The sequence below is a fragment of the Brachyistius frenatus genome, unplaced genomic scaffold, assembly GCF_029030835.1.
Source record: "Brachyistius frenatus isolate BFR_SWC_R1_liver_20210118 unplaced genomic scaffold, ASM2903083v1 Contig_30, whole genome shotgun sequence".
NCBI classification, from domain to species: domain Eukaryota; kingdom Metazoa; phylum Chordata; class Actinopteri; family Embiotocidae; genus Brachyistius; species Brachyistius frenatus.
The window spans coordinates 2806395-2834001 of record NW_027210629.1 but is presented as its reverse complement, the minus strand read 5'-3'; the positions used below and the strand labels follow the sequence as shown (position 1 = coordinate 2834001).

Here is a 27607-nt window from a genome sequence, read left to right as displayed (position 1 = left end):
AGTCAGTTGTTCAGGCTTATTAGGAAAAGAGGGAGTTGACTAACAGCAGAGGAGAGTGTAGGTTACTTGTAAATCTCAGTCAGTACTGAGATGCAGCTCTCTTGGCTTATGCATAAAGTCTTGGAGGTGAAACTATTTTTGATTGGGTGTTTGCTGTCATTGTAGCCGGTTCATCTCTGTGTGGGGCTGCTGTCACTGCTGTCCTCCTGGGCTGGGACGAGCAACCTTAACTTTACTTTACAGGCTGAAGCTCCAACTTTGAACTGTCAATCCGCCTCACTACATCTACTTTTACTCTGTGGTCGGATACACCGGTACCAAACTCTTCACCTAACTTCAGGTTGTGTGATCGGCGTCGTGCCGTTGGGCCCTGGCTTGGAGGATGGAGACGAGCCCCATCCCGGTGGTGACGGTCCAAACCGCCCCCTTCGACGACCAGCGGCCCGGAACCAACGGGCTGCGGAGGAAGACTGCGGTGTTCGAGGGGAAGAAGAACTACTTGCAGAACTACATCCAGAGCGTGCTGTCCTCCGTCGACCTGCGGGATCGACAGGGCTGCACCATGGTGGTGGGCAGCGACGGCCGCTACTTGAGCCGAGCTGCCATCGAGGTGATAGTGCAGATGGCAGCTGCCAACGGGGTAAGAGGGGAGGGGTCGTTCACCAGGCTGTCACGCATGTGTTCCCCTCCATCAGCGTGATGGGAGCATTTTTAATCGAGTAGATTATCAGCATTGCATTTGTCTCATGCCTAATAAGCTTACATTGGTGCGTCCTATTCAGTAACTGGTACAAATAAACATTTATGAAAACACTTTTTTTTTTTTTTTGTAGTCGGCCTACTTATCAGTCTGCTTATTTTGCAATGACCAATAACTAACACAGGATTGTTATGTTCATTCTATAGCGCAGGGATTCCCAACCTGGGGGTCAGGACCCCCACAAGGGGTCGCAGGATCAATCTAAAGAGGAGGATAATTAGTGGATAAAACAGCAAAATTCGGCAACAGATAATTAGGATTATTTTTCAGACTTTTTTCTAATTGTAGCTTTTTCTACTAAATACTTCACTACACCTTTTGATCTTTAAAACTAATAAAATGAATAGATAAGCATGAGAAGTGAAAAAAAAATCACTCTTCTAATGCTGGCAAGTCATATAGTTAGGGCTCACAAGAAAACCTAAACTTTGCATTAATAAGTGTCGAAGGGAACTTTGGTAGAAATGGTTATAGCCTGCTAGAATTTTCTAAGTCAAATTTACTATCAGCAGAGATTATTCTGCCTCTTAAAAAAAAAAACGGTGAGACTTTAGAGCTTTTATGTAAAAATATGAAATCAGAACTTTACAATTGCTTTACTTGTTCTATATTTGCACTAATATGGTAGGCACTTGTAACCCATCCAAAAAAGTGTCTGATCTCAAAATGTCAGTAACAGATAAATAAAAATAGGAAGACAGAGTGAGAAATAGAAGAAGAGGAAAATCTACATAGCTCTTTTTTTAAATTGCTTGCTGTGTGATCTCGGTGATTGGTTTGGTCAAGTTCCAAAGGAAAATCTAAAGGGAATATAATTTGTTTTTGAGATCAGTCCATTTTTCTGCTGGCCCAGCCAAATGTCTCCTGATGTCAGCCTTATCAGCACTTCCATCCATCCTGCTCTATTTTCCTGCCTACGTTTTGGCCCAGCACCACCACCCCACCCCCACCTCATTCTTCCATCTCTCCAGGGCCAAACTGTACATACTGGGGATCCCCTGTTACACTGTATGGCAAATAAGGATAATGACAACACTCGCAGACATCGCATGCAATGAATGTACTCTCCATTCAGATTGCATTTCTTTGGGATTTCCTGCTCTTGTCTTTTCTGTCTGTTTTCATACACATGAAACATCCCGGATGTTAAGAGAATGAATTCCTCTCCAGTGAGGACACTTTTATTTCGAGTGGCTGATATGCAGGGGAATTATGGGATGCTGGTGGTATTACCACTTTATAAGTAGCATAGCAAAGTATAAATAGAGAGAGCAGCTCTGTTATTTAGGCGCCCTAAGGGGGGGGAGATCATTTGCTTTTTAAAGTGGGCGGTCAATTAGTCACCTGTAGAATGACAAGATGCTTTGGGCCAGGGTTGCTTTCAGTCCAAGTTAAACTCTTGAACTTTTTTTAGGTCAGCCCAGAGAGAAATAAGTGTTGTTGTTTTTTTAGAAGTTACATTACAACTCGATACTACAGCGGATAACACCCTTGAGTGATGTACAACTGACTTTGCTCCTCATTGATATCTGCTGTGCAGATTGGTCGTCTGGTGATCGGCCACAACGGCCTCCTATCCACCCCTGCCGTGTCTTGCATCATCAGGAAGATCAAGGCCATTGGCGGGATTATCCTCACAGCTAGTCACAACCCTGGAGGCCCCGGCGGAGACTTTGGAGTCAAGTTCAATGTGGCCAATGGAGGTGAGACTTGAGAAAAACTGTTTTGTTAAAGAATGTGTCAAGTCAAAGGTAATTTGAGACCATGTGTAAGTCAAAGAGGTTTTTTTTGCAGGACACCAATAAATGCTAAAGTGGGTTACCTTTGGTGAATGCCTTTTTTAATCCAACTGGCAGGCCCATCTCCAGACACAGTGATGGAGAGGATCTACCAGGTGAGCCGAACGCTCGAGGAGTATGCCATCTGTCCGGATCTGCGCATTGACCTCTCTCGGCTGGGAAGACAAGAGTTTGATCTTGAGAACAAGTTCAAACCTTTCAGAGGTACATCACTTATGCATGCTGTTTCAAACCTTTTACTGCATTCTTTTAAATTCATCAATAATTTATATGAGCATGAATATTGTGTAATACGGTGGGGTACCTCTAGAACTGAATGTCTGGCAGTGCCGCTCTTGTTTTCCTATATTATCTGAAATGATTCATGATGTAGAAACACAATAGTATGAGGTGGACATTTAGTGGGATCTGCCCAACCCTTCTTTCTTTAATGCATAGTATAAGAACCATATGGTCATCCAGTACTAATAACATCTCCTGTGTGTTCCCAGTGGAGATTGTAGACTCTGTTGAAGTGTATCTACAACTGCTGCGAAACATCTTTGACTTCAACGCCATTAAAAGTCTGCTCACAGGACCAGATCAGCTAAAGATACACATAGATGCCATGAATGGAGGTAAGTTCATCATCCCGTTTTATAACCCAGGAGCTGCTGTTAATGTTAATCAAGATTATTTGGTTAATTTCTCCTCTCCTCTCCTCTCCTCTCCTCTCCTCTCCTCTCCTCTCCTCTCCTCTCCTCTCCTCTCCTCTCCTCTCCTCTCCTCTCCTCTCCTCTCCTCTCCTCTCCTCTCCTCTCCTCTCCTCTCCTCTCCTCTCCTCTCCTGTTGTGTTACAGTGATGGGCCCCTATGTACGTAGGATCCTGTGTGATGAGTTGGGGGCCCCAGCTAACTCTGCTGTCAACTGTGTCCCTCTGGAGGACTTTGGTGGCCGACCTCCTGAGCCCAACTTGACTTATGCCACCTCTCTGGTAGATGCCATGAAAGGAGGCGACTTTGGTTTTGGTGCTGCATTTGATGCAGACGGGGTAAGGCATTTGTGATCAAGCCGACTCCAGAAATGGTGTTGCACAATCCATTATTCCAAAATTATGCTTTCAGTTGTTTCAGAAAATCAGTCATAGACTATTATTGGGTACACAACATTGACTCTATATAAAAGTGGACGTAGCTTCCAGGTCTGAAAAGTGAGGCCGATGTGGAAGTCCCTTAAAGTGCAATCCTACTGCGGGCCACTAGGGGCTGTCTCCAATTTGGCTCTGGCTCTATAGACTTCCATTCAACCTCTCATTTGAAATACAAAGTCAAATTGTTTTTTCCACAAGTCAATGTGGTGTCATTAGCTAAATGTACTCCTTCTGATCAGGGTTATGCCTGTCCATCTGAAAACAATCTCATCATTAATTAGATAAGCCATAAAGAGTGGTATGTTTGGAGGCGTGCCAGTTTGATTGACAGGCCTATGGTGCAGTAAGCTTTCCACTATAAATGGGCGGGGCGTAGTGTCCTCTGGTTCCCAGTCAGATAGAGTCAGACCCAAACCTTGCTCGTCCCTAGCTCATCCAAATATGGTTCATTCCAGCTCCAAAATAACAAGATGGCAACGGCAGAAATGCTAAAGTCGAGGCCTCAAAGCTGCAATTCACAAACCAACGGGTGACGTCACGTCACATCTGTCTCTGAGCCTGGAGTTGTCTGGGATGTGTCCTGAGGGGATGCCTAATTCAGTGTTGAAACACAGTTAGATTAAAGCAACAGTTAAAACATCCAAAGCCCCAGTATATTCAATAACTAGATCAAATAACCTGGAATAAGATGAACACCTGAAGGTTGGAAAGGAACGGCATTCTACCAGTAAACAGCTTTTTTGCCCTCTGTGGCACAAAACAGTACTATTACTGTAATGGATCAATTATTTACTCACAGGGTTAAACAACTAAACATAGAAAATTGCCTGTAATTCCATTTATTCACAACACTCATCATAATGATTATTATTATGAAATAATTACAGACAGAAGAGGCATTAATGAGATCTTTTAGGACTTTTATTCGGAACTATGCTTCACAGATGGAAGTTTCTACAGAACAATTTGAGCAGTTCTTCTCTAAAGGGACTAAATATCCTCCACTTATCAGTACAGGTTTTGCTAAATCCTGCACGATTGTACATATTCAAAATAAACTATAGTGATATCACCAAAGATAAAAGATGCGTGAAAAGACCAGAGGTCAGTTTGCACTTCTGGAGCTGATGGATATCTTTCTGACTTAAAAATTGTGATATGAAGAAGAGCCGAATTACTTCATGAACCCCATTGTGTTCCATCAAAATATGTAAAATAGGGTTTAATTCTGCAAAAATAGAACAGATTTAAAAGTTTGAAAGCTTTAATATTTATAGTCTCTTCACGTGTTTTGCACCATTCAGCATAATCTGTTGAGAAAATCACTTGGTTTATGAAAGCTTTATGTCAGATAGATGCTTTTTATGATATTTAAATCAAGCATCCTGAGTTATGACAAGTCACTCTACAATACATTAATTGATTCATTCAAAGTTTTATTTCACTATAAAAAGTAAGTCCAAGTGATAGCGACTCCACCCATAGATACCAGAGAGAGCCTTATTTATTTTTTATGTTTTTGTTTGCACGTTGATAACAGTAAGAAAAGCAACGTGGGTTAAATAATAGTGTATACATGATGATCCAACCAGCAGCTCACTTTTTCCACAATGTCATCCAACAGACATTTCTCATGTATACATACACACACACCCTTTGCTAACTAACTTAGCTTAACATCAGGAGAATTACATCATATCTGCTCTGTTTCTCCCACAAGGATGAGTATCTTCACAGCGATTAGCACCAACAGATATAATCTTAATGACTGAATGTTTCTTTTTTGGGCTCATTGTTACATACTGCAACTGAAACTGTCAATAGTAACAGAGACTTTTAGGAAAAGAGAACGTAGTTCACAGTTATTTGTAGCTCATATGTGTTATGTTTTATGAAGACATTTGCAGTCAAAGTGCCATGAATTTATTATATTCATACACATACATCATACTTTTTTACAACTTATTTCCATGGTTTAATAACAACATTTTACCATTAAAGCGGGTTTTTGGACAACAAAGGAGGTTTATGGCACAGAGGAGAAATATTCTGTTCAGCAATAATTTTGGTCTGTATTGACGATAAGCAAAATATCAAAGTAAATCAGTCAAGTTCCAGTTCCTCCCATAATTACATTTAAAACTATAACTAAACACCAGAGACTGACTTTGTACTATATGATGTGATGTTGTCAGGACCGCTATATGGTCCTTGGAGAGAACGGCTTCTTTGTGAACCCGTCAGACTCGGTGGCCATCATGGCTGCAAACCTCTCCACCATCCCCTACTTCAGACAGCACGGCGTCAGAGGTTTCGCTCGGAGTATGGCCACCAGTACTGCCCTTGACAGGTACAACACACACACACACACACACACACACACACACACACACACACACACACACACACACACACACACACACACACACACACACACACACACACACACACACACACACACACACACACACTAAGAGGTCTTGTCACACCGCTAGTCTCTTTCCACAAACTCCTGCAGCAGCCCGATCTCTGGAGAGGGACACCACCCGCTATGAATAAGACTGTGAGATCACATACACGCCTTCCTCATATACACACACACACACACACACACACACACACACATAAATATTGTCTGTTATGTAAGCCTAGAACCGAGCAGAGGGTGCTGAGTGAGAGGATGTGATCACAGCTAAAGTCATCCCCGTTAACATTGTTCCAGAAGGAGAACCCCACTGAGGCTTCAGCAGAATGCTTCTTAAGGGAAGCATGTCACTATGTACATTGAGGGAACCAGAAAAGATGAACTATAGTTAGTTCAGACGATGTGTATTTATATTTCAACAAAGTAGCACACTCACCAAGCTCTGATAGATTTGATCCTAGTGTAACTTTTCTCCATAAACTACCTGTAGACCCCATTAAACACATTCAAAATTAGTTATGTAATAGCTCATTGAATATGTAAATATGGAACATATTTTTTTATTCCGATTTAATAAGTCTTTCTTGTGTGTGTACGTGTGTGTTAGTGTGTTAGTGTGTGAGAAGGACAGGGGAAGAGTGAGCGTGTGGATTGCTATGTGTTAGCACTGGCAGACATGAAGGAAGTGACCTCACTGCCAATCCTGATCTCTCTGGGTTTCACAGTTACAAGTGATGCCTAGATATGTGAAATGGGGGGTTACGTCACAGAGTTATTGGACGTCTTTATTTGTGAAGCAACTCCCACAAACCCAGCTGTGCTCACGCAGACACACACACACACACACACACACACACACACACACACACACACACACACACACACACACACACACACACACACACACACACACACACACACACACACACACACACACACACACACACGTACTGTACTGTATTACTTGCCTAAGGCTGTGTCTCATGATGGTGATGGTAATGATCACAGTGAAAGAGCTGCTTGAAAGATTTGCTTAGACTGCCTCCCATGTCAGCCATGCCTTATCAGGCACGCACACACACACACACACACACACACACACACACACACACACACACACACACACACACACACACACACACACACACACACACACACACACACACACACACACACACACACACACACACACACACACACACACACACACACACACACACACACACACACACACACACACACACACACGAAGTGACTGAGACCTGAGATAAAAGTGTCACATGTCCCACTACAACCCTGAGCCAAGGACCTCTTAAGCAGTACACACACTAACAGACTTTTTATTCGTTAATACTAAAAAATACCCCCTTTTTCTTCTTCTTGGTCTGCTTTCTCAGCATTTGTTCTTTTTGTATTCATGATAGATACACTTAATTTCCTGGAGACTGTAAGTCAGATGTGCAATCTGCTGAGAAGTAGAATGATATCTGTATCCATCATCCTCTGGGTTTCCAAACAGCTTTGTCAGAAATAAATTACATTGTATAAGATTTTTATTTTTTTCCATGTTAAACACAATTTCATCAGTGTACTCCAGTGTATGAGGTCTCATGGTCTCACCTATACTTCCTTTATGATCACGTACTGATAATTACTGACACTGTTGCAGGACAGGGTCACTTTGTTGAACTCTTAGCTTCACAAATGTCACTTCAGTTCCTAACATGACACTGATGTGCGTATCTGCGTGTCTTTGACAAACCCCAGGAAGTGTTGAGGTACTTAGTAGTGTGATGTTAGACCCTGGAGCCTGCCCAAGTGTAGGCCTTTTTAGGAGAGTGTGTGGCCTGAGTGTTTAGACTGAGCAACCCTCCCTGCTGTGTTTATGCATAGTCAAGCAGGCTGTGTTATAAAAGCCTTGATAAATGTGATGGTGTATATACCGTGTATGTCCACAGGGACGAAGGGAAAACAAGAGTGAGAGAAAGAGAATTGTGTGGAGGAAATTGATGGGACTCAGATGGACAGGAGGCGGGAGCTGCATGTGTTAAATCTATCATTCTTGGGTTGACTGAGGGCGTCTGTTTGCGTTGTGTGCGTGGGTGCATGTGTTTCTCTGTGCAAACACCAAGTGAAGGCTGATGCAGCGAGGGAGGAAAGGAAAATGGGAGAGAAACTGCGGTAAAGGAAACATCTGCCTCTCCTTCAGCAGTTCCAGGGATGGGAGGATGTAGGGAGAAAAGAGGGCTGATCCGTTGGAGCGCCCGTTACCAGGATGAAGTAGGAGTCCTTGTACTGAGTCACTGATTAGCACTACAAAGTAGAGAGGTCAAATGTTGAATGTTGCAACTAACAAAACTGTTTTTTTATTTTTTTTATTTTCATTGTATTAATGACTGTTGTGGAAGAAGTTAGCTCTCTGGTTTTATGCTTGGGGTCATTGTCTTGCTGCAGAAAGAGTTTGGGACACCTTACTTGTGGTATTGCCTGATGAATAAGAATGCTAACATTTAAAAGGGCTAAATCATTTACACAGTACTGTATATATATTTACTGTAATAGAGTACATTAGGATTGATTTTAGACAATCGCTCTGTTTGACCATGCTACACCAGTTTTGGTAGGGCTGTGCTTGTGTGTCTTTGTATTGTTTCCAAGGTTTAGTTCATTTGTATCCCTGACAAAGATGCTAAAAAAGGTTAATAAGAAAACTGAAATGCAGGCACACATGTTGTATTATACAACAATATTTTGATAGGAAATGAGATGCGGACGGAAGCCAAGTTAAACACTGACCCAACAAGCACACTCTCCCCCTGTTATACTATTATTAGATGGTAAATATCTTTTTGACACAGCTTTGGAAAATCACAGAAAACGTCTCAGCTGATGTCAGAAAAGTATGTGGATACTGGCTCGACAAAACAATGTTGATAACAGCTATGACCACTTACAGAGATCTCCTTAACTTTAAGTTCTTAATTTTTTTTAACTGTTTTTAGTGTTGATGTCTATGGCAACATCTTGAATTATTAGTTTTAAATTTCTGTTTTGGCCACCAAGGGTTCCTATACAGGTCAAACTCAAGTAAAGCTCCACCATGCTGCTCTTTCTGTCTAAATGCCATGCTAAGCCTTTAAATCCAAACGGAGCTCTCTTCAGACGGGGAGGTGAGGAGTAAGGGCACTGGATGCTATGTTTGGTAAAATATCAAACCAGGGCCAAAAGCTGGCAATATTTCACCCCACAGATGTAGAGAATCATTCATCATCATCACTCGTTCTATTTACTGATGTGAGGACTGATGTGTACAAAGGCAAAAAGGGAACGAAAAGAAAGGAGATCGGTGTTTGCTTTGAGGTCTTATTTTAATATCGAGAGTCAGCAGAGTCAGTATTGTTCAACCCTAAAAAACAAGTTTGAAGCTTTTTTTAATACATTGTAGGTAAGACCTCTTCAATGCACAATGCATATTAGAAAAGGTGAAAGAAAAGACAGACTGTAAAGGTAAAAGCAACAAGAGTCTAGACATACAGCTTGAATAGAAATCTGTGAAATGTATTTAGTTCTTAGCATTTTGCATTTGATAGTTCCAGTAAATGAGGGTGGAAAGAGAGCAGGTGAGTGACATGCAGTAAAGGTCCGAGCAGCCGGGGGTCAAACCGGGGGGAATCAGCTGCTGAGTGCATTTTTGCTCGTGGTATGCACCAACCACTCTGCTATTAGGTAGAACCCTTAAAAATGTATTTCAGGAACTTATCCAACCTAACCTATGATAAGGAATTCTACTTTAAAGAAAGTATTCACATGCAGTGGTAGTGGTGATGATGATTTTTTTTTTTAAACAGCAGTTTGCGTCTCATCATCTTAAAGGTTGTGGCATTTTCAGAAAAAAACCTTGTTGTTGCAATGTTTTGCTTTGAACTTGCTTTGTATTTGATGAAGGCTCTTGCCAACACATTTAGTCTTCATCTACTGTGAGAAAATGGACATTGATGGACTTGGAGCCTCACAGTTGAGATGTCACACCCACCCATGGGGGGATTTCAGCCCTAAATAGAAACCTTCCAAGTTTATTCCCTGTGTCTCCAGTCGTATTCATCTGCCAGCATTTTTCTGTCCTGGCAAAGCATCCACTGAGGCATACACTGTGTACTGTATGTTTAAATATACTTTTTCAGTTCCTGTATGATTGTATATATTTGCTTCCATTGCTTGACTCCAAGAAGCTTGAGCAGACAGTACTTTATTTCTGATATTGTTTGAAGCATGTCATATCACAAGTAAGTATGGAAAAGGCCATGCTGAGTGTTATTTTTTTCCTATAAAGGCTATGCATCGATATGTGTTGTTCAGTTAAAGCACAGCTGATGCACTCATCAAACTTGAGAAAACACGATTCTCACTATTCTCACACTGTTTTGTCCAATGTTCTTTGAAAACTGAGTGCAGCTGCGGTCAGTTTTCAGTGCTTATGTTGGCCGAGGACGTGCCATTGGAAACGTCAAAAACTCGTCAGAAGTTACTCGCCGGAGTTTCTGTTTTCTTTTAGGAATGCCAGGCTTTCCTTTCCAGCTCTTGCTTGCTTCCCCAGAGGGGAATAAAACTGGTTTACTCTTATTTGGTAATTCATCTCATCCTCATGTAAACAGCAGTAGAGGGGCACTGTGGGGTTTATTTATGTGCATGATGATTATGTGTACGTGTATACCACCACTTAAAAACCCTGTAACCCAACCACACTCCCATATAATGCACTGTGAATTTCAACAGCATCATAGTACAAGCATTTGAGATTGACATGTGTAGATCTTTGTTTCTTCAGCAGCAACATCTGTTGTGTTGATTTGAATATTTTGTCCAGCATCTCTCAGCTGAGTGCTGGGAATTGTGTTTACATATTGCGGTGATCACTGAGGAGTTGTGGATGATGTTGTGATTAAGGAGCGGTCTGTGGGCAACAGGAAGAAAACACTGCACTCCTCTTTGCTGCAAGCTAAACATCTCTTTTTGCAGGCTGGAAACGGTAACCTTTGTAATACAATATCAAAGTCCTGATTTCCTCTCTTCAGCTGCTCCACAAGCTTCTCTTCTTCAGGGGATTTTCTCACTTTTGTCTGTTAAAACATGTTGTTTTGTCTTTTTGTTTATTGCCTTAGAGCTAAATGGGTATCTTACACTGTAATGCACAGAAAATGTTAGAACTTGATGATTTTAAGGATGTGGCAATGATCATATGGGCAACAACATTTTTACTTTTTACCTGTCTCTCAAAGCAAAATAGGTGGACCTTATTATTCTTTTTACACTGAATTTGAATCTGGTTTTAGAATTATTATTTTTTAATTTAATTGAAAAATGAATAAATAATGAAAATACATACGTATTTGACTAATAGAGTGAATATTAGTTAATCCTAAATGTGGCTGTTACTCTTAAGATATGTACAAACTTACTTCTAAAATGTACATGTGTATGATTTTGGCTGTATTTGTTCTCGGGAACGTCCCCCTTTAGTGACCAGCAATTGTCTTTCAACAAACAAGTCTCCACTTTCCTTGGTACAGCTTTTCCATGTTCATGTGAGGATAATGGAACAAAATAGCAATAGATGATGGAGAAATTCTAAAAACTCATTTGGATGCAGAAAAAATTTGTAAGAAACAAGTATTTGTTGGGTCAAAATCAAAAACAAACTTATTTTGTACACAACTCCTGCTCCAGGAGCAGCAGGGCCATTTATCAGGATTTTAGAAGTACTGAGTACAGTCCACCGCCAACAAATTCACTACAAACAACATTCTCCAATTCATTTTATTTTCCTCACTTTTGTGAGTATAATTCTTGTAGAAAAATACGAAATCTTTTATTGCTCTTACTACAAACTAAACCTAATGATTGCGTCGTAGTTTTTGCTTTTTCACGGCCTCCACCTACTCCTAAAGGAAATAGATAGCTCTTTAGTTGCTCCAGCTATCTTTGTCTGTCTGTTGTTCGGTGCTGGACAAGTAGTCTACAGTGTTTATCAGAGCTTCTTTGCAGACAACAGGTGGCTTCCATACTGGAAACTGCAGCCTGAGCAATGTGAGCGAACTAAAGCAGTTGTGGGCCATAAAACCAAAAGTTGCTCCATAGCGCTGAGGGGAAATGCCGAGTCGGATGATTTTAATAGCTGCTGATTTTTATGTTCAGTTTTATTTTTGTCCAAATGTGCTGCTTTATTATTACATCACTGTAATTACTCTTCTGTAACTGCACTGAAAAGTTTTATAAGAATTTCTCTTTGCTCTTTTCCACTCTTGTATGTTGTCTTTATGCTCCCTCACTTCCCACATATTGTACTGTCTGCACCTTTATTCTTGCCCACGACCCCAACATGCATTCACGTACGTACACACTCACACACACTCCCTCTCCTCCTCTCACTATGCGAGTACATGGCTCAGGTTCAAAGCGAGCATCAACTAAAAGGTTAACTCACTTTGTTCCTGCTGCCTTTGCCTTATTAAGTTATTGGATGAGCTGCTGGCAGATTACGCTTGTCATACAGCATTTGGTTTGCTTTATTTCAAAGGTCAGAGTATTTGTGTGTAAGCTTATCTCTATATCAGAACTGGAAAAGGCTGATGTTAGATTTTAGAAAGAGATAAATACAAAGTGTGTTTGTGAGCAAAAAGTAAAAACTCTGTTTTTGTTTCTCTCTTTCCTGCTCTGTGTGTCTGTAGGGTGGCTAAAGCCATGAAACTGGCGCTGTATGAGGCTCCCACAGGCTGGAGGTACTTTGGGAACCTGATGGATTCTGGCCGTTGTTCTCTCTGCGGGGAGGAGAGCTTTGGGACAGGTATGATATAAGTCACTCACAATCCAAAAACCAAACACTCCGCTCATAAAAACATATATGTGATTGCTGAATGCCATTAATACTTAAATCTAATGAATACAAGTTAAAGGGGTACAGGTTGGTAGATTGTGAAGAGAAGGTCACTGATTTGGATCTCTGGACTGGCTTGGAAACTTTTAGTGCATGTGTTACTGAGAAATCCCCTCCAGTCAGCCGCAACTGTTGTTGAGGTGCCTTCAATCAAGGCCATCGCTGGAGGACTGCACCAGCCAGCTGTTGTTGTAGCTGTGAATAAGGACTGGCTGTAACACTTAAATATCAAGTTTGTCCAGTCAACCTTCCCTCAAACAGTAAAGGGAAAATAGCTTTTATCACAATTTAGGGCTTATTTTTCTAGGGTTGTCCAACATAATTATGGTAATCTCTAATATAATCACTGAAATCTGGGAACATGTTGCTAAAAAACACTAAAATATTTTCTCCTGGTTATCGAGACTAAATATAAAACAGGAAAAGTGTACAATATAGGACCTTTATCTTAACTAGATCTTAAAAATGAACGTGTCCCAACATTGTTAAAAAAATAAAAAATAAAAATTAATGGGGTAATACTGATGGGAGTGACAACAAATCTTTTTGTAGAATCCTCATTTTACTTTAAAGGTGAAAACCTTTTCACAATTTCCCTATTGCTTTATCTTCCAGTCTATTCCAGCTCTAGATTTGTAAGCAGTGCATCCTGACTGCCTGTAGTTCCAGTCAGAGTCGACTAATAGATGAGAGGGCTGTGACCCTGACTGCATGTGTAAATAATCCCCATTCTTCTGCTATAAAAGGAGACAGGGGCTCCCTGAACCACTGCAACATGCCGACAGGCCTCCAGTGGCGATATTTTCTATGAATGCAAACACAGACAAGCACATACATGGTCAGAAAATATAAATAATGTGCATGCACAAATGATACACGCTCATTTGTCTTTGCTGTCTCTCCCTCTCTCTGCGTCTGTATATTCACCCTCCCACTCCCTGACGTTCACTTTTTCTGTCCGTCTCGTCACAGATCTGATCTCACCCGAAGTTTAGTCATTATTTAGCTGTGAACTTTTCTGCCTCTTTTCCTCTCTACTTTTTTCACCTGAGTGAATCACTATCTTTATTGGTGAGGATATCGCTAACTTTTTTAGAAACACAGCAACACAGGAAAGAGAAAGTGTGAGTGGATTTGAACGGGAGAGAAAAGAACATTGTAGGAAAGAGAGCAGAGGATGGTGTGAGAGTCCAAATATGAGAGGTATTGACGAGGACGAGAGAAAGGGAAGGAGCAGAGACTGAGGGAGCACAGAGGACTATGGGAGCTTACTAGTTGTCTATCCATGTAAGGCAAAAAGCTCAGAGGGAGCCTTGCATTATAAATCATCAGAGCTGTACACCACTCCTGCACTTTACTAAGTCTCACAACCAACAGTGTTAATTTAGCCAGTTGAGTCAAACTTTGCAGGTTGTGTTTGTGTTGCTTTGTACACGAGACATATTTCATAGATATCTGTGTTTAGCAACATTAAAAAAAACAAATGAATGTAAGAAATGTTCGAGGGATTTTCTACTTGTAATTTTTTTTATATTTTCCCCAACAATGTCAGAAAACATAAGTCCTTGGGACACCTACACATATGTATAGCATTGACTTCATAGCATGTCCTTGTTATATAATTTTGCACCTAAATAATCTTGTGGTGGTCACTTTTAAATCATGCCAACAGTTTGTAGAGTGACAGATTGGAGCACTGAGAGTTTATGAATGAGGCCTGGTTGTGTTGTGTTGGTACAACTCTTAGATCTATTTTATTAGGTGACCAATTCAGTCGCCTCCTCTCTCTCTCTCTCTCTCTCTCTCTCTCTCTCTCTCTCTCAGGGTAAGTAACAGACAGACAAAAAGAGCCAGACAGTGAAGCAGGGATTAGTTGATGACAGGTGTCAGTTTCCAAGCAGCTGGAATACTGCAGAAGCCGGACACAGAGCTCCAAAATACACTTATTAGATTCAGTGTTTGCTGAGAAAAACAATATAAAGACATCAGGGTATTTTCAGATTTTTCTTTCTCTCTGTTCTATAAAATATGTGTGGATACAACTTAAATTATACTCTACTAGCTCAGTCCATTTTCCACTTTAAGCTCTTGTTGTACAAACATCACCAACACATTCTTAACTTTAAAAGATACTTTTACTATGCATGCAGCTGTCTTTGTGAACAGCCTGATGGATCCCCAGTGAAGACTTAGGGGTGAGATCTGGTCCTCTGTGTGTGTGTGTGTGTGTGTGTGTGTGTGTGTGTGTGTGTGTGTGTGTGTGTGTGTGTGTGTGTGTGTGTGTGTGTGCGTGCGTGCGTGCGTGCGTGCGTGCGTGCGTGCGCGTGTGGAAGTTTGATACCTCTACAACCCGAAACACTCCTCCTGATCTTCTGTTACATGCAGTAGATTCAAACACTAATATAAACTACATTTTTTAATTTTTACATTATTGTTCTTACATTATTAGTAAAATTGACAATTAAGTATTTTAAAGTACAATGTAGGTTTCTGAAGAAAGTCTCCAGCTCGAATTTATTTATTTGACATTTAACGCAACAGTTTGACATCTTGGCAAATAGTCTTGTTGAAAGTTAGATGATCAATACAACTTCAACATGGGTGGAGCTGGGAGACAGTTAGATTAGTTTAGCTCAAAGACTGGAAGTGGGAGAAACAGCTAGCCTGACGCTGTCCAAAGATAAAACATACCACAGACAACCATCTGTTAAGATCACTAACTGCTGCATTATGTCTTGTTCATCTTACGGAAATTTAAATGTTGGACGATTTCTTGACAGAGCCAGGCTAATTGCTTCCACTTGTTTCCAGCTTTTGTGCTAAGCTAAGCTGAAAGGCTGCCAATGTATTTCTCATGATTCCTAAAACTTTTTGGACATCTTGCACGGCACCAAAATCAAATTAGCAGATCTATGTTTGGGGTTCAATTTATCAAGAGTTGTGGTGTTTTGCGTGTTTTCTTTCTCCTCCAGGTTCGGACCACAGCCGTGAGAAAGACGGCCTGTGGTCGGTGTTGGTGTGGTTGTCCATCATGGCAGCCAGGAAACAAAGTGTGGAGCAGATTGTCAGAGAGCACTGGGCAAAGTTTGGACGCAACTACTTCTGCAGGTAACCAGACAAGCAATCTTTCTGAAATACAATCAGACAGCTGTTCCATCCATGTGTCTGCCCATTGATCTGACCACCTGTGTCCCAGTTTTCCTGTTTTCATCATGGCTTTTTCCATGTTTGAGTGAACACATCATGTCACTCGATAGCACTCCCTCATTTCTCTTCCAAATATGTCTCCCCGGCCTTCAACTTTCATCCATCTCTCCTCCAGCCCTTCTCATTGGTTGTCACTTGTTCTTATTTAAATATTTTACATAACCTCTCCCCTGTGACACGCAGAGATAGTTGCTGCAGTTAATATTCCCACTGATAGTTGCTGCAGCTTTTTATGTTCCCACAGAGAGCTTTTCTAAACTGACGCACATTTCCCACAACACGTAGACGGAAAGGACATCACGGACCAGACCCTCAAAAAGTCTGCAAAACACAAACACGTGTCATCGTTTGAAAAAAAAATACATCAGTTACACTGGCAAAGCTGCTCTCTCGCAGTTTAGGGCCCTTTTAAGTAGCGTGGTAATACCATAAACTGGCTTTAATGACTTATCAAAGTTGATGAGCAACCAGCTTAAAAAGTTATTTGAGAAGAAAATCAATTAGAATATAATAAAAAAAAAAAATAAAAAAAAAGCTTCCTCACCAAGCTTTCCCTTTGCTGCCTTATAATGTCAACCATGGTTTCATTGCCTGTGTGTGTGTGTGTGTGTGTGTGTGTGTGTGTGTGTGTGTGTGTGTGTGTGTGTGTGTGTGTGTGTGTGTGTGTGTGTGTGTGTGTGTGTGTGTGTGTGTGTGTGTGTGTGTGTGTGTGTGTGTGTGTTGTGATCGTCAGGTTTGACTATGAAGGTCTGGACCCTCGGGCAGCCTTTTACCTGATGAGGGATCTAGAGGGAGTAATCTCAGACAAAGCATTCACCAGCCAGAAGTTCGCTGTAGGGGACCACATGTACAGCGTGGAGAGGGCCGACAACTTCGAGTACGTTGACCCCGTGGATGGAACGGTGGCTCGAAACCAGGTCAGTGCGAGAAGACTGTAAATGCAGGAAGTTACATGACAGGTTTTGAAGAAGACATTATTATTTCCATAATAATTAGTTTGAACATTTGAGGATGGAACAATCAGTTCTTTTGTAACTGGACTTTAGATCTTAGATCTAGATTTTGTTTAAAAGGGAATTTTTCATTTGCTAATTGGGGTGTTGGCTGCATCATCACTACTTAGGCCATAATTAAAAGATATCGTCTGCTTTTTAAATGTATAATTACTTAGTGAGGAATATAAAACGTTAAATGAGAGTTTGATTTATATTTTCAATATGTATCTCCTGTAACACAATGCTAACATACTACTGTTGGGCTATACTGTATATGTATATGTATACTTCACTGTGAGAGGTTTTTCACCTGGTGTCAAAATGATGCAAATTCAAAGTGTTTCAAATTCTAAACAATTCACACATTAACTGGTAATTACTACGAGAAATGTTCCTAGTGTTAGACCGATATCAGTATTGATAACAGTAGACCGCAGTACAGAAATGCAAACATATGTTTTGAAACATTGTGATCATAGTTTGTCCAGCACATATTTACATATTTACAATGTAGTTATCTGCATGTGCAATCGGCCAAAAGATTTGGAAAATATGGTCAAAAAAAAATCCAGTGTTTTGCATCCCTGGTCACAATTTAAAAAAAAAGAGAAAACAAATCACTATTTAAAGAAAAGAAAATAATATTTGTTGTATTCTTGTTTTTACTAAATATCATATTGGCTGCAAAAATCTAGTTGGCTGTGAAAGGCTCAAACTGAAGTATAAAAACCAAGATAGCAGATGACAACTGTTTACATTGCCTCTGCGTCACATTTTGCCCAAAGAAAGGAAAGAAGAACCATAAGATTCGGTAATGTAGGTCAAACCAAACATTGGATTGAGTTGAGACTAGGGTGTATGACCCAAAAGCTGCTTCACTTCAGTTCACGTGGTCAAGTCTGCCTGAAGACGTCACGCACTCACACACTCTCTTGCTATCTTTCATACACCTGTAGTCAGCGTCTGGGGAGCCAGACCACCCACCGATCTTCAGTGTTTGGACTTGAAAGGCTGTCTTCCATTTCAAATCATAAACATATGTATACACACACACGTTACATAAAGCACATATCCCAACAAACACTGATAACTCGCTCGGTCGGTATAACCTCACTTCATTCTCTCTCCCTCGTTCCCTGTGAAGTTTACCCAGCTGATTCCTCTCTTCTTCCCAGAAATGTGTGGAAACTCATTCCCTGGCGTCGACACTCCTTCCCTTATGCCCCACCTAATACCGCAGACACACACACACACACACACACACACACACACACACACACACACACACACACACACACACACACACACACACACACACACACACACACACACACACACACACACACACGCACACGCACACACACTCTCTCACTGCACAGTTTGGTGTGTACGTCCGTCCAGTTGTCCATGTGCATTTGCGTGAACACATGCATACCCTTTCCTGGCCTGCCCGTTTTCACACTTGTTTGCCGATGCCTTTTTCCATCAACTTCACCTGACCGTATTTTAAAGAGCGTAACGGGAGGGACGATGTCTCTCGCCATCCTGCTGTGAATACTCCACCGTGTTACCACGGATACAGCAGGTCCACAGCTAGTTAGTCAGTCACCCCAAAATACTGGTAAATCCTAAGCATCCCAGTAACCCCAGTGAGTGTTATTCCAGCGCACATTCCTCCCAGGACAGAATTATATCAGCTGTCGTCTCATATGCAGTCTCTCCTCTACAAGTGTGTTTGAAGGGGGAGAAGCTGGCAGACAGACACAAACACACTCAAACACACAAGACAAAGCTTGAGGGATTTACACAGCAGTGGCATGGCAGCCTTTTGTAGTCGGCTACTGAATTCATGCCACACTGTCTGCGTATCAGATAGATAGCGATGCATGGACGAATTTGTGCACTAAACGTAGATACTCCTTTCTGCTATTGGATAATTAATATAATGGATAAAAAATATATATATATATGAAGTAAGCAATGATTATTACAGTATTATCTAGAAATTAAATGCATCTGTTTTGCCTGAGGTGGCTGGATTCAGCAACTGCTTCATTTAGTTATGTGTAATAAATGACTAAATAAATTACCAAGAGTTCATTGAAATTGCTATTTTGTACATACAGATGACAGCTTAGGGGGAATAATGTAAATTTAGCTTCGGTGAAGGCCAGTTGTGGCTGTCTTTCCAGCGCGCTATAGCATTAGCTGCATCATGTTAGCCAACTCTCATGCTTTTGTCATAAAACACCCGCCAACAAATCTCACACCAATTTGTCCTGTAAAGTGTAGCCTACTTACACACAGTGGTGATAAGTAACAAAGTACATATACTCAAGTACTGTATTTAAGAATAACTTTTCTGCGCTATACTTTACTTGAGAATTTCCATTTGATGCTACTTTATACTTTCAACTCCACTACATTCATTTGACAGCTTTAGTTACTTTGAAGACGAATATTTGACACAATGGATAATAACAAGCTTTTAAAATACAATACGTTGTTGAAGATGAAACCAGTTGTCTCAAACCTTTTTGTCTTACACAAATCAGTGTGTTGTCAGGGTCACATTTCAGATGTCTGAGTTGACACTTTCAACAAATCGGGATTTTTATTCCCAAAACTTCTCACGTTTCATTTCAATACAAGTTCAAATGATTTAATATCTCACTAAAAATTTAAAGATTAGAGAAAAAGTCCAAAAACTGAAAACAGATTTGTGGATCAGAACTTTTTTTTCTTTTTTCCTCTCCCAGTAATCATCTGGCAACACCTTAGATTTATCTGCTATCCCTGTATGTAAAACTGGATATAAAGTATTTCAAACTAGCTCCACCTACAGCTGCTACAACGGTAACATGCTGCCAACACACTGATGCTTCAGTATTAATAATCTAATGATGTCATTTATAATAATATATCAGGCAGAGGGACCAAACCAATATACTTTAACTACATTTAGCTGAAAATACTTATTTACTTTTCCTAAAGTTGTGTTTTTCATGCAGGCGTTTAATTGTTATGGAGTATTTTTACATTGCTGTATTAGTACTTTAACTTGTTTTCTTTTTTCTGCACTTCCAAGATTGTTCCTTTACAATTATAGAATGCAAAAAGAGTTTGCGTGGAAGTTGTTGATGGAGGTTAGCACTTACACAGAGACCTTTCCAAAATCACTAAACACCTTTAGATGGTATAGCCCTATGGATAAATGAATTGATAGATAAATACAGACAGGCACACACTCATACATGGCTGGTATGTGCTCCGCTCAGGGCCTCTGAGCTCTGCAGTCAATGGTGTTTTTAACAGGCATTAGTCAGCCCTCTGATAACTGCCTCTCTATTGTTAGAGATGAGCTGACGCACTCACAGATAGAAAGACAGACAGACTGCCGGGCGGACGGAGGGACATCTCTCATTATCGCTGTTTCTCCTCTCTTGGACTCTGACATGTTATCCTCCCTCGCCAGAGTCAGATTAGGAGAGAGGCGAGTGGTCCAGAGCTTTAAACAATGAAGCCGAGTCACAGTTTGAAGAGGTTATTGGTCTGAAACAAGGTTACTGTTTTACTGGGGCAGTGCATCTGCTTCACCTTTACTTTGGTAATTGTTCATACCACTCATGTGGGCTGTACTTAAAAGATCATATTTGTCCATATCTAGACACATAGGACATTTTTTTAGGCCTGACATGGGAATATGGTGACAACACTGCTGTGAAATATAACAGCAGAGTCATTCGAGGTAATTGGATCCTCTAAAAAGTACTTAGGTTGAGTTTTTATTAAAACCACACGGACATTTTTCTTATTCTGATTTTTCTCCAAACATATTGCTGTCTTTTCCCCCGAGCTTGTCTTTTACTCTAATGGGATAAGGAAAGAGACACAGTGGAATTTCGGACAGATAAGAGTCATCACACATCCATTAGTCAAAGAGTCTTATCTTCCTCATGTCAGCCAGCAGGAGATGCAGTTGGTTACCCCCATGCTACAATATCCTGTTTTTGCTGAAAATGCTCAGGCGAAGTTTAAAGAGTCAAGAGCAGAATTCAGTCAGGCTTTTAAAAAAACAACTGCTCTCAGAGTACTGAGGAAGCACGAGCTACCGAACAAAATGTTTGAAATGATTTTCAAAATGATTGAAATCAATTTAGGGCTGGAGTTCATACAGCACAGCAGTAGTTCTGTAACTATATAGTCAACCTTATGATGGATGGAAGTATTCTGTATGCAGTAGAGATCCAGTTTGTACACAGTCCCAACGAAACAACAATGATACTGACATCTAGTGGAGGTTTTCCATTACTGCACATTGATAGTGGGATTATATTACAGGTTTGAGACTTTAAGATTTATATTTACAAGGTATGTCAAATTAAGTTGTGCTTGGCTATGTACGTGGTGCTAATATAATTATTTAAATAATACCATTTCTATTTAAATGCTTTGGGCATTTGAATAATGTGAGAGACTTTCTCTGTCGCACATTATCATAAAGTAAATACTTTGTTAAAGCATCTCTTGCAGCCATGTTTACTTGTGATATGTGTTTGTCATAAATTTCGACACTTTAAAAATAAAATGAAATCCTAATTATTGAAAAAGAATCAAATTTCTCCATAAAGAAAAATTTGTTTTTAAATTTTATTTCTAGGGTTTAAGAATCGTCTTCTCTGATGCGTCCCGCCTGGTGTTTCGGATGAGCGGGAGCGGTGGAGGGATGGGGGCCACCGTCCGCATTTATGCCGAGAGCTTTGAGAGAGACCCCGAGAGGCACAGCAGAGAGACACAGGTACAGAGGGTGTGTGTGTGTGTGTGTGTGTGTGTGTGTGTGTGTGTGTGTGTGTGTGTGTGTGTGTGTGTGTGTGTGTGTGTGTGTGTGTGTGTGTGTGTGTGTGTGTGTGTGTGTGTGTGTGTGTGTGTGTGTGTGTGCACAGGCATTTGTATGTCTCCCCTACGTCTCACCTTACATGGGAAAACCTAAAATGTTTTCCTAAATTGTACTCTGTTATTATCACTTGTTAACCGCTCATACACTCACCCAACGTGAATCCTTTGATATCCAGTGTTCAGACAGTTTTACCACCATTAAAAAGAGCTGTATTCCATGATTTCAGACACTAACAGAAATGATGGTTTATCGTGAAACTATTCAGTATATATATATATATATATATATATATATACAGTATATATAAAATAGATAGAATGTTCCGACTATCTTTTGGGTGTTGGGAAACTCTTGATTTTGGTCTAAAATTGTCTTTTCCTTTCCTTCATGTCTACTCAACAACAGAATTATCTTACTAGTACTTTTGTATTGGATTGAAGAGCAAGGAGAAAACACAGTGATGGTGCTCATTCAGCCTGCGCTCGTGAAATGTCCCTTCATGATTGTGGAGTTTGACTTCAAGTGATACTATTAAAGTTGATTGACCTGTAGACTTTGGAGTGATTAGGAACACCAGGTTGGTTATGGATGTTGGGATAGATAGTGTACTTTAAACATACCAAGGGTTGTAAAGCTGCCGTCACTGCTGACAACCTCATTAAGTTTTGGCATCTTGACCAGACAATGTCATCGAAAATAAATTAAAAAAAATTCAGATTATTGACCACAGTCATGCCATATTGTTTTACATCTACATGTAAAAAAGACAGTGATTCATATATTCAGCTGGCAGGGCTATAAAAATAATAAACTTAAGCATCAAAGTTGACTGATCTGTCAGTAAAATGCAGGTAGAACATCTAAAAAATTATGGGGCAGCATAGCCATTAGTTTATTCAACACCTATGTTATTATTTAACATAAAAGTGATGTCACAAATTCAAATTTAACTTAAAAAAAAGAATATATCTCAGGAAAATCAAGAATGGACCAAAATTTCTTTGGACACAGAATTAACATCACCTGAGCTGACCTGATGATGAGTAATAAGCAAACCTGAACTGTTTTAGCTGCTATATTTGCCTCAATAAAGTTGTGTCATTTTTAGCAGTGTCATATTAATATCCTTATTCCCCCTGTGTGAACCCTAGACTGAACGTGTAGATCAGCTATCATTTGATCATAAATTCAGCATCTAATCATTCTTCTCCTTACCCGACACGTATGAATTATCAGGGAGGAAATACATGATTAGACATCGCGTTATTCAGCTAGATTAGAAGGACTCTTTATACTTTTATATACACCAACCTAAACCAAGAACAAACACTACAGGCTGTCTGTGTTTGAATGCAACCATCATTAAAATCCATATATATATATTTTTTTTCTCACGTAGCTTTTCATCATAGTCGAGTTTGTATGCTTCTGTATATAATGTGCATGTATATTGTATTCCATCTCACAACTTTGTGCAATCAAGTGCTAAAAAATAACACAACACAAAACTCCTGAGTCATGTCATCATATATTTACATATACAGTGCATCCGGAAAGTATTCACAGCGCTTCAATTTTTCCACATTTTGTTATGTAACATCATTATTCCAAAATGGATTAAATTAATTGTTTTCCTCAAAATTATACACACAATACCCCATAATGATAACGTGAAAAAAGTTTTTTGAAATTTTTGCAAATCCATTAAAAAGAAAAAAAGAAAAAAAAATCAAATGTACATAAGTATTCACAGTCTTTGCCATGACACTCAAAATTGAGCTCACGTGCATCCTGTTTCCACTGATCATCTTTGAGATGTTTCTACAACTTGATTGGAGTCCACCTGTGATAAATTCAGTTGATTGGACATGATTTGGAAAGACACACACCTGTCTATATAAGGTCCCAATGAGCACAGTGGCCTCCATCATCTGTAAATGGAAGAAGTTTGGAACCACCAGGACTCTTCGTAGAGTCGGCCGCCCGGCCAAACTGAGCGATCGGGGGAGAAGGGCCTTAGTCAGGGAGGTGACCAAGAACCCGATAGTCACTCTGACAGAGCTCCAGTGTTACTCTGTGAAGAGAGGAGAACCTTCCAGAAGGACAACCATCTCTGCAGCACTCCACCAAGCAGGCCTGTATGGTAGAGTGACCAGACGGAAGTCACTCCTCAGTAAAAGGCACATGACAGCCCACCTGGAGTTCACCAAAAGGCACCTGAAGGACTCTCAGACCATGAGAAACAAAATTCTCTGGTCTGATGAAACAAAGATTGAACTCTTTGGCCTCAATGCCAAGCGTCATGTTTGGAGGAAACCAGGCACCGCTCATCACCTGGCCAATACCATCCCTACAGTGAAGCATGGTGGTGGCAGCATCATGCTGTAGGGATGTTTTTCAGCAGCAGGAACTGGGAGACTAGTCAGGATGGAGGGAAAGATGAATGCAGCAATGTACAGAGACATCCTTGATGAAAACCTGCTCCAGAGCACTCTGGACCTCAGACTGGGGCGAAGGTTCATCTTCCAACAGGACAATGACCCTAAGCACACAGCCAAGATAACAAAGGAGTGGCTTCAGGACAACTCTATGAATGTCCTCGAGTGGCCGAGCCAGAGCCCAGACTTGAACCCGATTGAACATCTCTGGAGAGATCTGAAAATGGCTGTGCACCGACGCTCCCCATCCAACCTGATGGAGCTTGAGAGGTCCTGCAAAGAACAATGGGAGAAACTGCCCAAAAATAGGTGCCAAGCTTATAGCATCATACTCAAAAAGACTTGAGGCTGTAATTGCTGCCAAAGGTGCTTCAACAAAGTATTGAACAAAGGCTGTGAATACTTATGTACGCGTTATATTTTCATTCTTTATTTGTAATAGATTTGCAAAAATTTTAAACAAACTTTTCACTTTGTCATTATGGGGTATGGTGTGTAGAATTTTGAGGAAAAAAATTTAATTAATCCATTTTGGAATAAGGCTGTAACATAACAAAATGTGTAAAAAGTGAAGCGCTGTGAATACTTTCCGGATGCACTGTATATTTCTAGCATGTTGTGCACGTGCAAAATGAAAATATTCATATACAGCACACGCTGCACACTTTGTTTTTAGTCTTTATTCATTCTTCAGATTTTGTAGATTTTTATCAAGACAATTTTAAATGTTTCCAAATATTTTGTTGTACCTTATCTAGTTTAAAACCATCACATTGTGCAACTCCGAAAATCTTCACAATTGGTTCATTCAAATGATCCCTTTGTATGCATTTTCTCCATGAATTATCTTCAGCAAGTAACAAGAACTGTTTTACAAGCCAGTAAAAATCCTGTTGACATTCACGTTGAAACTGTTTTTAAAGGTCTCGGATGACATAAGTCTAACTAGGTTATCTGCTCTGGAATCTGTTTTAGTATCTGTTTAACTACATCGTGTCGAAACTCACATGATTTCTCTATCTGTTATGTGCTGGGTTGAACAACCATACAAAGACCAGGCCAGTGAAATGATTATTAAGCACAGTCATTTATTGTGAAAGGCTCAATGTTCGGCCTCCCAGTAACTTTCCATGAAGAAAAATCCAGTTTTCTTCATGGAAAGTATATTTAAGGTGAGATCAACAAACGTGCATGCTTGATTTCCTCATTGCACTTAAAATTCCAGATTACCTCCCAGCCTAGTTTTAACGTTTAGAAACACAACTGTGAACCAATTGAAGTTTCGACTCATCGGCATCATCTTGGTTTGTGATCCATTTTCGTTCTCTCTGCAGGTGGTGCTGGGTCCTCTCATTGCCATCGCTCTGAAGATCTCAAACATTCACGAGAGGACAGGACGCCGTGGCCCGAATGTCATCACATGAGCGAGCAGGAAAACACACACTCGCACACAAACATGCATCTACCTGCTCACACAGAGAAAAATATCCACTCCTGTACTTCTCTGCAAATTATAAAACCCCATCTCTGTGCAGCTTCGGCCTCATTTTTTACTTTTCTTTAAATGGTGATTAAACTGCTTACTGACAGAGTTTATCTCTCAAAAACCAAATTAATGTTGCACACTTGTCTCTGTTGTTTATTGACCACCATCATCTGTCAGCTACTAAAACTTTGGATATATATCTAAACCAGGAAGGCTATTTAATTTTTTGCTATATGGATGAATAATAAAAAATATGTAAGCATTGAACAAATGATGAATGAGCAGACTGACTCATATAAAGACCTATTGAATGAGGGAGCCAAACAGTGGTGTCCATTTTTTTTTATTCACCATGCTGCCTTTATATAAAGGTTGGACCTTTTACTTCTCATATTGCTTCTATCTGTCCTCTCAGATGTCAAAAAATATTTTTCAACCATTTCATGCAGGAGTAATCAAAGTCTAAATTATAACAGGCATTGCACCACAATTAATAAAACAAAGTGAAGAGAGTAGCAATGTTTGATATAAAATGAGGTTAAATTTTGTTCTATGAAGAAATAGGAAGTAATCACACTTATGTTTACTACTTAAGGACAGGGTATTCAAAATGTAAAATAACTAAGCTGCCTTGGCAAGATGAGGAGTGAAGAAGAAAAATATACTCTAAACTGATATTTCTTTTTGGCCTTTTGTTTTCTTTCATTTGTCAGCTAGTAATGCTGTATAACCATATTTGAATCTATTATTTCATCTTTTTTTTTTTTAAATACAAATAAACATTTTTGTGTGTAATGTTTGCCTCTTTAAAATGAATTGGACCGGTCTAATGGGAACACATAGAAATACATCAGAGTCAGATATGTTGCCCTTGAGCATGTTTGGATTTTAATTAAACAAATTCTTCATAATTAAGAGTACCATATTGTGCTGATACCATACATCAGGTGGCGATTGATCGTCCAAGAGGAAAAAGAAGGCTTTTGTTTGTCGAGCACAGCACCTGCTTTTGAACCGAGTTTGAAATGTGTTGAAGCGGTTGTGTTGAGATAAAAAATGAAGAGAGTTGATCTTTACACTGTCAGAATAAGACACAGAGAGCAGGAACTCATAAAACACTGATTGCCGTCATTATGAGTTGAGGATATGCCAGTGGATATCCGCAAGGATGTGTTCACTCAGTCAGCCAGACATTACCTGTCGGCCATAACAGCTTAATGCCCCATTCAGCTGTTTAGTAATGTCAGGGGTTACTTCTGATCAGTGGCAGTTTATCCCCTTTAAATATGTTGCTAAGAGGACGATCTAGGTTTTAGCTGAAATTGTTTATGTTTCACAGATATAATGTCTAATAGCTATGAGCATGATTATATGAATATATTCCACTAAAGTACATCATTAAAACAGTGTCAACAGACTTCATTTATAATGTGCATGAAACTGGATAAGCTGCAGCGTTGCAGTAACTGCTCCTCTAGCACTTTTATTGCCAGGTGTGCTTCACAGAGTATATCTGTTAAAACAGTTTGTTTGGACACCT

The 27607-nt window shown here is 40.1% G+C and overlaps 1 protein-coding gene across 1 annotated transcript; it reads left to right on the top strand.

Annotated features, from left to right (window-relative positions):
• The first annotated feature begins 42 nt into the window (after positions 1-42).
• Positions 43-26878, top strand: pgm5 (phosphoglucomutase 5). The gene is made up of 11 exons (XM_069699519.1): positions 43-640; positions 2301-2463; positions 2617-2763; positions 3051-3176; positions 3399-3589; positions 5884-6038; positions 12839-12954; positions 16017-16152; positions 16985-17168; positions 21907-22044; positions 25916-26878. The coding sequence occupies exons 1-11, from the start codon at positions 383-385 to the stop codon at positions 26003-26005; spliced, it is 1704 nt and encodes a 567-aa protein (XP_069555620.1). The 5' UTR covers positions 43-382; the 3' UTR covers positions 26006-26878.
• The last annotated feature ends 729 nt before the right edge of the window (positions 26879-27607 follow it).

Excerpts from the sequence above, each read along its gene's own strand:
- pgm5 (XM_069699519.1), top strand. The coding sequence starts at position 383 with ATGGAGACGAGCCCCATCCCGGTGGTGACGGTCCAAACCGCCCCCTTC. Across the intron at positions 3,177-3,398 it reads CATAGATGCCATGAATGGAG|TGATGGGCCCCTATGTACGT; the intron begins GTAAGTTCATCA and ends GTTGTGTTACAG. Across the intron at positions 6,039-12,838 it reads ACCAGTACTGCCCTTGACAG|GGTGGCTAAAGCCATGAAAC; the intron begins GTACAACACACA and ends GTGTGTCTGTAG.